This window comes from Rhipicephalus sanguineus, chromosome 8 (assembly GCF_013339695.2).
Source record: "Rhipicephalus sanguineus isolate Rsan-2018 chromosome 8, BIME_Rsan_1.4, whole genome shotgun sequence".
In the NCBI taxonomy this organism is placed as follows: Eukaryota; Metazoa; Arthropoda; class Arachnida; order Ixodida; family Ixodidae; genus Rhipicephalus; species Rhipicephalus sanguineus.
This window is the reverse complement of record NC_051183.1, coordinates 5,240,257-5,253,108: the sequence shown is the minus strand read 5'-3', so window position 1 is coordinate 5,253,108 and position 12,852 is coordinate 5,240,257. Positions and strand designations below refer to the sequence as shown.

The 12,852-nt window shown below is 45.2% G+C and overlaps 1 protein-coding gene across 1 annotated transcript in view; it reads left to right on the top strand.

Moving 5' to 3' along the window:
* Positions 1-12,852, top strand: part of LOC119402514 (exocyst complex component 5) — a 154,241-nt gene that overhangs the window by 85,636 nt on the left and 55,753 nt on the right. Inside the window, exon 10 of the mRNA XM_049418683.1 lies at positions 2,891-3,163. Coding sequence (XP_049274640.1) covers positions 2,891-3,163 — 273 coding nt within the window. The remainder of the gene's footprint in view (positions 1-2,890; positions 3,164-12,852) is intronic.

The following is a 12,852-nucleotide window of genomic DNA, read 5'->3' as shown; positions in this document are numbered from 1 at the left end:
GCTATACGAGGTAACGCTAGCAGCTGAATTTTTTTTTTTCACAAAGTGCTGGCTTAAGCGAATATGGCTGCGCCGGTGAGCGAAGCGGTTTTTGTGCTGTCTGTTTCAACGCGAATTAAAGGAGCACTGACTCTAAAATTTTACACCTTGTTTTTTCTGCTGCAATAATTAAGTAGCTTACAGTGCGCCCACCCCAGTGGGAAACCTCGTTTGCCCGAGTGCGCGACAGTTTCGAAGAGCGCCTAGTGTTTTCATGTAAACATAGCTGGCATGTGAGCTCAAAAACCGCGGTGGCAATCATTTTCAACGAAGGCTCCCTGGGTGCCACCATAATCCTCTCTGGGCTGTTCTTAACATGTGTGACCCCCGAAAATGCACTGCCGAGGCTTTGACTGCAGCTTTTGTACCCACGAGCAGCTGCCTAGAAAGGAGGCGATCCTTCTCTCTGTGGAAAAGAGCCCCTCCAGAATCTTGCAAATAGGCATGACCCCCCAAAATTGAGTTGCCGGGGCAAGGACATCAGCCGTTGTACTCCCGTGCAAGTACATAAAAAAGGTGCGCTCTGTTTTCGCTAGGAGAGAGCGCTCGCAAGAAATATGGTGCCAACACAAGCTCGTGATGCAGGTGGCTGTTGTTTGATGTCGTGACGCGAGGTGGGACGTTTCGCGTACAGATGCGCTACACGCAATTTAAAGATTGATCCTAAATGTGTTATAGGTTATATCAGCCGTTAATATTTCATAGATGATGCGTTTGTGTACACACAAATCTATCCCATAAGTTATCTCGCCTTCAAAATTTTGTGACACTACTGCTTTAAGTGGAGAGCCCAGCACTTAAAAGGGTAGCCGTTACCGATGTCTGTCGAGATAGCATGTTCGCCAGCGCTCGCAACCGTTCCCGTCTCAACGGCGCCCCTTATGGTCCCTTGCCCGACGAAATAACTGGTAAGCAAGCGACGATAGGCCTCGCACGCGGAGCGATGTTATCGCGTGTGCCCTTCGCGCGACGGTGACGGCCAGGTCATTTCATCTGTGCTTCAACTGCGTTTCTCCCTAGCGCTAGCGCGCTTTACTCGCACGTGAAACAGACGATGCGTAAGCGATGTTATCGGTTTGGACTCTGTACAGATCAGCGGCGACTGCAAAATCCCGCTGACAGGGTCCATATAATTGCTATCACAGTACCCCCCATGGTCGGCATACTTTATACCCCCCCCCCCCTCCCGCGGTCGACATACTTTATATCCCCCCCTGCCCCGTTGAGTAGATCTCCCGGATTCCGTTTCTCCAAACTTGGCAGGTATGTGATCACCTGCTAGTTGCGCTCATTGGCACTTCAATTTCGGTTTTGCCAGTGAATTCCTTCAAATTTCATCACTTCGCAATAATTATCAGACGTCGCTTTTCGAAAATCTCAAAGCAGCAATGGGATCTTCGCAGGAAGAACTTTGTTTCCCATTGGACTCAACCATGTGTGCCCTCAAATTAAACAGTTAATTTGATTTACCTAATTGATGTAAGTATTGTCTCTAGTCATCGTAAGATTTCTGCCGCCATCGAAAATATAATTATGAAGGCAGCAAGCAAATATTGCATTTCTCTTACATTTGTGGATTTTCGAACACATTTCTTGAAACACCGTGTATACATATCCATAGCAAACCCATACAAACCACATCGCCTTACACGCTCATAAAATTGCGGTAGATAAGTGCTGCATCATACAAGTCAGGCCCATAGCCAGGGGGGGTGGGGGGCCTTAGGGCCCAGGCCCTCCCCCCTCGAACGAGAGGGGAGGCCCTCTCCCCTCTCGTTGTACGAGTCCGTACGACGAGAGAGCACTGGGGGACAGGAAAGGCAACGGCGGCTGCAAGAAGACCCCGAAGCGATGGAAGCGCTACGCCAATGACGACGTGCTTGTAGGTCTATGAGGGGTGCAAATGCTCGGTTCTGGAGCTTGGACATCCGTGTCGTGTCTGTGACTCTCTGTGGTTTAACTCGAACCTCTGCGATGAGAATCAACCTAGAAACAACCTAGCTAACCTAGCCTTGAAACAACCTAGAAGCAACCAGATTAGACTTCAGAACCGTCCAGTTTCGCTGTTTCAAGCCTTGCGCGACTTAGTGCAAGCTTCGCCATTTTTTTATGAGGTAAACTTCCATAATTATATGCGCCAATGTATCTTTACTCTTACCTAGAATGGCCACACTGGAAAACCTCGGAATTGCAATGCACATGCGAATGTGCCGAAAATTCAAGTTCTCTGTCGTTTATGCACCGGCCTGTTAGGCCAATGTAAACCATATTGCAGCTAAGCAGGATTTCATACAACATGCCGACCAAGCAGGCAACATACAGCCTGGTGTGTCTCTTCTTGCTAGGGGAGGGCCTAGGCAATTCAGATGTGTGGGCACAGGCCAGTCAACTTGCATGGTGCAGAGAACAGCAAAGGTACCTTCTACTTGTTAGCCATGCTCTTAAGGTTGGGAGCAACCTTATGCATGTAAGGCATAAGGTTGCTCACAACCTTATGCCTTACATGCATTGGCCTTTTCACCGTTGGCTGCCTGTTTTTCCTCGTTCCTTTCACTCCTATAAGGATGGTTTCTGAAACTTAAACAACAGATCTAGAGTAGGCAGGGGTGCTCACAATACATACAACATGGACATTGTAATTCTTCATTGTCATTTCACACTTAGATCTATTTGACACATAACTGTTAATTGACTGTGATGAATGTTTACCCTGCAGCTGCACATTTGGCATCATGAGAACAACATTGTGTCATACAGATCAATCCTTTTTTTAAGAGTCTTTGGAAAACACGCTTGAGCTGTTTTGTGTTGTTTCACTTGCCCATGCCTACCTGTCATTTCTTGTTTGCAGAATTCACGACCTTCGTCGTGACCTTCAAGCGAAGCTTGGTGCCCGTTCCAACATCAATATTGCTCCAACAGTGGAGAACTTTGGTGGCGAGACATTTCTCTCTGAAGAAGTGGCCATCAATCTCCTGCAGGAGAGCAAGCTTGCCTTCCAACGCTGCCAGCTGGTCTGTCATTTGTGCACTGCATGTGCCCACTCATTTTCAGTGGACTTTTTCTCTATGATAACTTTATGGGGCCATGCACGAACATCATACTTTATCTATGTAAAACACCTGTTTACTTTGGCATGCATATAGTGTTAGTGAGGGCTAATGCATGGGTGCAACAGCTGCGCCAATTTGATACAGTTCCTTATTGTTGCACCAAGCTGAGCCAAAACCGTTAAATTCGTTTAAATTGCACCGCGCTGTGCCAAAATGCCCAACCAGCCTCAAAATTTTCTCAGTTGCACTAATCTTAGAAAGAAATGGAGGCTGTGTTGGCCACCTGCAGTTGGGGCATCATTATCCAATTCAGTCCAGACGCGCAGAAAAGGCGTAGGTGCGCTTCGCGTTGGGCACCCGAAAACTTTCTTTTTTCTGCTGGTTGCAATGCTGATCCACATGGACATTGGGAAATCAAAGTGGAAGCTCTGCCTAAAAATTGTTAATGCCCAGCTGATGTATTTGGGGAAAGATGGACCATTTCCCTGTTTGTGCAAAAGGCTCCTGAATTTTGAGAAAACCTCCCGCTTGTGCTGAGATGGCCGTAAACCTCCCAGTAAATAACCCTAACCTCACCGCGAAAGAAAAGAAAAAGGAACAGTGGTTTTAAAATTTCCTGGCCTTGTTCTGTCGCACTACATTGTTGCCGTGCGGAAAAGGGTACTAAGGTTTAGAAGGGGCTATTAGTACTAGCCATCACGAGACACAGCACATTTTGTTCCTTAATTACTCATTCGTGCACGTGCCGCATAGTTACAAGTACTAGTATGATCTATGACGTCTAAAAAATTACTGGCTATCATTGAGAGCTGTGTATGACATTTCTGCGGTTCTGACAAACAAGGAAAAACTTGTGCCACTTTTCACCGCCCCCAGTCACTCCTGTTTACGAATCTCGTGAATTTCGAAGTTGCCAGGTCCACATTAGCATTTGCAGCACCTGTTTATTGATTTGACAGGCGCGGCAAATGCTAATGTGGACTTGGCCATTGTTTGCACTGTGGGGGGAGTTCAACATACCACTTGCACGAGTTAGCTGATGTCAAGTTAGCTTTGCACGAGTTAGCTGATGTCGAACGGTTTGTACATATTTTTGTTTTCTTTTCGAAAAGTAAGATTCTTTGTTATACTGCTCCAAATTTGGGATTTTGTGCTAAAAAATGCAGTTTTTTTTTGTCCCCTTAACCTGCTCCAAATTTGGATTTTTGTGCTCCAAAGCAACATACTGCTGCTACAAAAATTGCTCCAGATCCTATTTCAGCTGTTGCATCCCTGCTAATGTGCATTTTCATGCTTCAATATTGTTGTAAAAGAATGCAGTCCCTATTTTCCAACAATCCTCTGTGCCACTCCAGCTTGATTTCATAAAGTGAAAGCTAGGGATAGGCGAATATTCGGACGCTTCGAATATTAGAGCGAATAGTACAATATTCGAATTCACTTTGACACGAATTTACAGTTTTTGAAATTTCAAAGTATTCGAAATGAACGAATATTTGAGCACATATAACCCATTTGTAAAGGTGGTTTCACTGCAGCATGGGGGTGCTATGCCATGAAACCATCCATCCAGGGGGCATACACACTGCCACGAATTCACACTTCCAATGTTAAAAGTACATATTATCTTCACCTCAATTATTTTTTAAGTTTAAAAGCATGTTATACAGACTAATATGCACTAAGTATAGTAATTTTTAAAACTTAACATATTGCACCAGTTATAACTCGCACCCTACTGCTATACAAATCTTGCTACTATTCGAAGTTGCTTCCACTTCACTTCGAACCAAAAAAGTGACAATCACACATGCCTAGTTCCAATTCTTAAGCCCCGCCACGGTGGTCTAGTGGTTATGGCGCTCGGCTGCTGACCCGAAGGTCGCGGGATCGAATCCCGGCCGCGGCGGCTGCATTTTCGATGGAGGCGAAAATGTTTGAGGCCCGTGTACTTAGATTTAGGTGCACGTTAAAGAACCCCAGGTGGTCGAAATTTCCGGAGCCCTCCACTACGGCGTCTCTCATAATCATATCGTGGTTTTGGGACGTTAAACCCCAGATATTATTATTATTATTCCAATTCTTAAGAATATTGGGCAATTTATTTGGGTCATGACAAAAATGCTCAATTTTCTTAATGATATGTGATATATACTATTTAAACTATTTACTTCAGAATTATTTTACTAAATCAATATTTGCTTCGAATTTGCTTCGAACCTCAAACTTACTATTCACCCATCCCTAGTGTAAACATTCTTAGCCCATGAGTGCATTTTAGCAATCCATCCTTGGAAGTTTCTCAGCGCCTGGTTCTGTCAGTTTCTTAGTTTGAATTTCTTTATCAGGCGCTAATAACTTATGAACATTGTAAACGAAAACCATTGTTCATGCTTAGTGCAACACATCATGTTTCATGCCACTGAGAGTGACTGTCTTGGTGTCATACGAAACCTCATTTCTCTGGCACCTCTCTGCTCCCCTTGTCAGCTTCATTTCATGAAGATACTCAAAACCACAAGCAATATAACCAAGTGATGCTCGCTATCCTGACGTGTGTGGCACAATTGATTGGGGCCTGGCAGTAAAACTTTCACCTAGCTTTGTGAACATATGACCTTCATTGTAATTCATTCTTGGATACCATATATAGTTGCATAATTTGAGCCATGTGTAAAGTGTGCCCCCCTAAAGTATCACCCTGATCATTGAAAGAAAAAAAATCCGATAGATCCCACGCACCATGGGAATCGATGTAATGCAAAACAGCCAGCAGAGAGCTGCATACATGACCTTATTTCTCTTTGAGCAAAATGAAGTCATTCATGTCATGACATCATGATCTAGTTCACTATGTATCCCATGTTTGTCATGCGTGCATGCATGTACAATCTTTTATATAATGAAATGTATATTCTGGTATATACAATGCATGACCTGTCATTTATGTTTGCCATGCACTCATGTCATGCCATACCAATTTTGGTGTATATGCAGTTAACAAAACGGCCTGAAGTGCATCAAGACATTGTCATGTAAATCATGCCGTACATGGCATGCATATTATGATCTGCGTGTTAGGACCTGTCACTTATGTTCGTGATACAGTCACGCAATACCAATTTTGGTGCATACCAAACTAGCGAAATGGCCGCGAGCACACCATGAGCGTGGCATATAAATCATGCTGTACATGAAATGCATATCGTGATTGTCACGTTACCACCTGTCACTTACATTCGTCATACAGTCGCGGCGCGCAATACGAATTTTCATGTATATCAAGCTAGCGAAACGGCCGCGAGCGTGCCATGTTCGTGGCATGTAAATCATGCTGTGCATGACATGCATGTCATGATTTTCATGTTAGCACCTGTGATATATAATCTTCATACAGTGACGTCATTGAATACCAAACTTGGTACATGTCAAAATAGCGAAACGGTGCAAGTGCACCATGAGAAAGGAATGTATGTCGTGACGTACATGACATGCCTGTCATGATTTTCATGTTACCACCGTGATATAATTCTCAGCAGTGCCGTCAGTCCTACCAAACTTCGTACACGTCAAAATAGTGAAACGGCCACAGCGCACCATGAGGAGGAATGTAGTCATGGCGTACATGACATGCATGTCATGATTTTCATGTTACCACCTGTCATTTATATTTGCCATAGAGAAATGGCTCATTGTACCAATTTCCACACATCATCTCCGGGCCGCAAGTGCCCGGAGATGATGTCATGTAAATCATGCTGTACATGACATGCGTGTCATGATTTTCATGATAGGACCTGTCACTTATGTTTGTCATACGCTCTTGTCATGCCATACGAATTTCGGTATATATCAAGTTAATGAAACGGGCCGCAAGAGCACAAGCACCGTGGCATGTAAATCATGCCATTCATGACATGCATGTCATGATTTTCATGTTATGACCTGTCATTTATGTCCGTCATACAGTCTTGTTATGCCATACCAGTTTTGGTATACATCCTGTGTGGCTTTGGCTACCTTGTGGCTACCCAGCACCTCCACCAAAAATATAATAAAAATACTGGGCCGGGAGCGTCCGAACAGGGACAGCAAGAGCTGTACAGGTGTAGGCAGCGTTGCAGCAAACACAGGCAGGGCAGCTCCAGCTCATGCCTTGAGCAGAGCTGGCGATGTAGCTGCAGCGCTGCGCATTCCTCTTCGCTACAATCCCGTTACCAAAACGGCCAGCAGAGCACGAAGTTGTAGGTGGCTAGATGGACGGACGGATGGGCGGGCGGGCGGGCGGTGCTTATAGTAGCAGAAGTTCGCTAAGAAATGCTTCGCATTTAAAACATTTATACTCGCATGATCTACACGTCCTGTAACGTCGCTCAGCTAGTGCATGCAACATAGGCTTTGGTAGAATGGCGTGGCTGTGACACTGCACACGTGCTTGAGGCTGCATGCAGAAAACAAGATTTGGGGAGAAATTTTCTACTGGAGAATTGTATACTGCAAAACCTCATTAATATGCACCTATATTGAAAAGTACTAACAGCTAAATTGTACTTGTGATGAATTCTAGATTCAGTCTCCACAAAGTCTGATGGCCACTACTGCATGCCGCGATCACTTTTTGCAAGGTTAACATTTTGCAAGCCACCCCTCAACTTGCGGTGTGGCTGATGCCACTGCATGCGTACTGCAAGAGGTCTTGTGCATTTCCATTAAGTGCACAAACTGGCAACCAATGATTCCAACTTGAGCACAAGTGCAGTGATGCTTTACGAATAAGCATTGGAAATGCACAAGGCAGGATAGTGGTCACCAGGCTAGTGCAACTTATTGCAGACAGAGTTATCAGAATAAGCATCTATCTGCTTGGAAGCTCGTGTGATGTAATAAAGTGTACTGCAGGATTTTAATAACATGAAACTTGGGCACGTTGGTGATGCATCGTGAACCACGGCGAAACTACCAAAGCAAGGACAATAAGAAGAAGGACAAACAACGCGCAGACTTACAACTGGCTCTCTTGAACATAACAAAAAACACAGTAGATCCCTCCGTCATAGGAATCGCTATAACACATAAGTGAAACGTGTCTTTGCAGAATTAGTTGAATGTTTCTCATACATTGATAATGCGAGAGCTTGCACAACATCTATCGGTGTTTGGCAGCTGTAGCACCGCTTGATGTGGATGCACCCACATTGACGCCTGGTGGCACATCTCCATCCTAATGACTAACGTCCATGAACATTTAAACCTTTGTGGTAGCTGTAGTAGTTAACATACACCTGGACACAGCATATGGTAAATCCTGTGCAAAGATGGCTTCAGCATGCACATAATAAACACTAACTTGGCATGCACTCTTTCAAAGTGTCGTCATTTGAGGCGAGAAACGGCAAGGTGTGTGTTCCCTAGTAGTCGGTGCCATTGCACTCGAAGCTGTAGGTGGCGGATGAACACCGTTAGTTCATTTTGAAGCGGGCCTACGCTGGCAAGGAGGCATCACACGGTGACACGAAAGGCAAATCACATAACTGCGTCGTCAACGAATCGAATCACTGTGGACACTGCATTTCACCGACCATAAAGTTTTCTACAATATTGCAGCGAAAGCCTCTGCCTCGCTGAGACTACCGAAACGCTCACAGTCGGTGCTCGTTAGTGTCGTGATGTATTACTCGTGGCCTCCGAGATTGGCTCTGGCAACGCGCCGTCGCTAGTGTTGCTCAGGCCGTTCCATTCGCATGGGGAGAGCGTAATCAGAGAAAGCAGTGTGACAGCCAGAAGAATGTAGGTTTTTACATGCTGAGCTTCTTTACTGAGCTTTAGTGTTCCTCACTGCGTGCACGCACCCCCCTTAATGCGGAGAATGCACGCATTAAGGCACCCTACTGAGCTTGGGCTAAAGTTGCCATCCCCTGGAATGTTAAAGGGGAACTCCGGCGCACTTTTGACCGTATTGAGAAGCCGTTTTCAAATAGTAATAACAGCCCTGTAACAGCTAGGGTGGTTCAATTTGCTGAGAGACTTGTCAATAATTTTAAATAAGCAATAAAAGACGAGTCAAAACCGAAACCGAAACAGGGAGTTGCTCCGTGCTGGGCATGTGATGACGTGACAAAATACGCTACACACCTCCATAGCTAGCCAGGGTGTAAACATAGCACACGTGCTTCACCTATCGTGCGAAAGGCAAGCTGGCAATGTCATCCGACGCGGAATCAAGCTGTGCCAGCCCGTTTGATCTTACCAGTGACAAGTTCAGCGATGATTGCAGCTACTATCAGAGTGCAGAAGCATCGCTTTTTGATTTCAACCCACCGGCGCGTGATGTAGCTGACATGCCCCGCATCAATCTCCTCATTGCTCAATATTGTGCGTGTTTACTGAAGACCCGATGTCAACGAAGACTAACACGCCATGCAGCTAACAAAACTGAACAACTGTGCTCGCGTTGTCGTCGCCTCATAGAAGAAAGTGCGCACTGCATCTGTCTGCTGGACGAGGCGGGGCTGGAAAAGAATAGGCACGTTACGTCACATACACAGGGTAGCCCACATTTACGGGCGTGATGCCGGAATTGGCTACCAGTTTTAAAATTTGTTTTCTGAAAAACGAAATGACTCACGGTAGTACAATTTGACGCATATCGTCAGGGTACCGAAGAGAACATACGTTGAAAGTTTTATTGAAATCGGTGAATATCGAAAATCAACGGGGTTCTCCTTTAAAGAATTAACAGAAAGATCACACCAGGGCCAGGCTAGAAATGCAACGGGAAACGCGACACGAGTCGTGCACCCCCTCTAATCTGGCCGTGATTCCTCACAGTTTGAGCAGGGAATGTAGAGTGACAGCCAGGTGAGCATCGCAGAGCTATTTTTTTAATATGGACGAATGCTATGAGCGAGGCTTAGGCAAAAGCCGCCACCTCGTGGTGTAAGGCGTTGACGAAATTACACTTGTTTTGGAAACGTGCCGAATGAGATGGCCATAGCAACGATGCAATGGTGCATTGCCGGAGCTAATCGCGGAGGCCGTGCATTACTTCACTCTAACGCTCCCAGACGGTGACACCACCCCGCGAAGCAAGAGCACTGTGCAAGGAAACTGAGAGATAAAGGCGCGTCCGTGAAGCCTCCCAAGTGTGTGAGCGTGGCGCAGTAGTTAGAGCGTCCGTCACCTATCGTCGTGAACCGAGAGGTCGTGGGTTTGACTCCCGTTATGGAACCTTTTTTCTTTGCCACCTGATTGTGTGCATTTTGCTGACGCATTCCGTAAAAGAAATACGACGTATTTCCATGAAGGAAATATGTCATAAAGGTCTTAGTGGACCCTGGCATAACACCCTTCCACTTTCACTTTATTTCCTTAAAGGCCCCATGTGGGGGTGGGTGTACAATAAGGATGCATGGCACTTGACCATTCAGGACGAGAAATGCACTATTACCCCCGTATTCAGAGACGCTCCTTGACTTGAACTTGACTTGCCACCGCCTTAAGGGAGCGCGTTTGAATGCATTTGTGCTGCCTTGGCACCGCCCAAAGGCAGCGCGTTCGAAACGCATTGAAGGCGGTGGCAAGTCAAGTTCAAGTTAAGGAGCGTTTCTGAATACGGGGGTTACAGCTTGAATGAAAGCTTCTGGGTCGGTGATGGCAACGATGACGTAGGGAAGGTCGTTCCAATCTACAATGGTGCGTGGGAAAAAAGAAGACGACAAGGTGAGAGTGTGGGTTTGGTGGTGAGCAACACTTAAGGAATGGCCTGTACAAGGTGATAGTGCGATGTAAGGTGCCTGATTGAGTGAACTATGGTACATTTGTGAAAAGGAGATAGGCTGGCAATGCGACAGGAAAGGGTGGGCAGGCCTGTTTCCACCTTTAGTGGGTATACACTTAACGTTGTATGAATATGATGAGTGAATGAACCTGATGGCACGGTTCTGCACCATCTCCGCTGCATCTGTGATATAACTTTGATGAGGGTTCCAGGTTGTGGATGCGAATTCAAGTTTTGGACGAATTAAGGACTTGTAGGCAGTGAGTTTAACATGAGGAGGGGCGTTTCGTAAATGACGCCTGAGAAAGCCAAAGTCTTGTTACTGGATGAGATTATGTTGGACACATGCGGAAACCAATTAAGACCTTTGGAGATGGTGTGACACTTAGATATTTTAAGTTATTAACAGTTTCAGTCCGAGTGTTAACAATTTTGTACTGATAGAGGAGAGGGTTAGGTGAACGGGTGGAAGGACATTGCTTTACATTTACTGGGGTTAAGAACCATGATCCAGCGATCGCACCAGTTCACATAAAAAACAGCTCGTGTTAAAAAACAAAGAAAAAAGTCATGGGCTTTTCCAAGGACCCTTAACATCATGCAACATTCCTCACTCACTACAACACCTGTTCGGTCTAACCCTTTGAGGGTCAATTTTTTTCGCGAATTGCACTCTAAAAAATGTGTACTTCATTTATTGCTGAAATAAATTTTTCTTGACAATTCTATTTACAAAAGAATGGTCCTCGTGACGTATAAAGTGATAAAAAAAGCATTTTTGTTTACATACACATGGTTTTATTCGTGCAGTAACATCAAGCAAAATCCCCTAAAAAGAACAACTTTTATGATTTTTTATAAATAAAAATTATACGTTGTATTAAACATAGCTCACAGACATACAAAATACACTTGGGGAATAGTCCACATCGGAAGAATCGCCACTCGACTCACTAGCAGCAGAGCAACTGGCACGCACTTTCATAGCGTAAGCGAACTGTGTGAGTGAGTGCACTGAGGAAAACTGTATGGTTGTGCACGCGTTTGGAAGCAAAACAAGTGAAAAAGCTGTAATAATCCTTCCTCGGCTTCTTGCCAATGAGACGGAGTTAGTTTTTCCGAGTCCCCAGAACAGGGAACTCAACTACAGCGGCATTGTTTGTGTAATTTAACGCCCCGGGGAGCAATAAATGAGAGAGTAACAAGCGGTCACCCTTTGAGAGATTAGAAGCCCGACAGCCATCAGCTTTGCAGTGCGAGAAAGTGATAACCACCCAAAGGACGAAACCAAAAACCAGCCGCACCACGCGTGCTCGGATGCGCAAGGAGAAAGCCGGCGCACTGCTTTGGAAAAAGAAAAAAAGAAAAAATTGGAGAACACACCGCACATGAAAAAAAATTCGACGTATTCCCAAGTGTGGCAGCACATGCCAGCAAGAAATCATCGAAAAAGGCACACAAAACCAGCTGACCGCGCCCGCGCGCACTCAGATGAGTAAGCGAAAGCTGGCGCGCTGCTTTGGAAAGACAAAAAAACTACAATGGAGAGACATCGCGCATGAAAACAATTCCACATAGTATTTCAAAGTGTGGAAGCAAATGCCAAGCAAGAGAAACGATCGAAAAAGGCGCGCGTTTTAAACATACAGGCATGTCATACATGTACGGCAAAAACCCTTTGGCGCCTGTTAGGTTATGCTGTACATGTGCGGCGTAAACCCTCAAGGATTATGATATGGCAATAGTGACACTGTACTGGAACGTTAAGGACTAATGCACAGTGTCGATGATATAACTAAGCTGCTATCTTGAATACCACTTAAGGTGGTCTGTTTGCTCAGTAGACATCAAATTCACTCAAAAAATTTCCTAAAGCAATACACCATTTTTTCTAAAAAAGACTATGACGGCGTTGACGGTATCTGGGTGTGTAGTAATAATAGCAGATATTTCTATTGCTTGCACCTCTGGCCCTACACACCA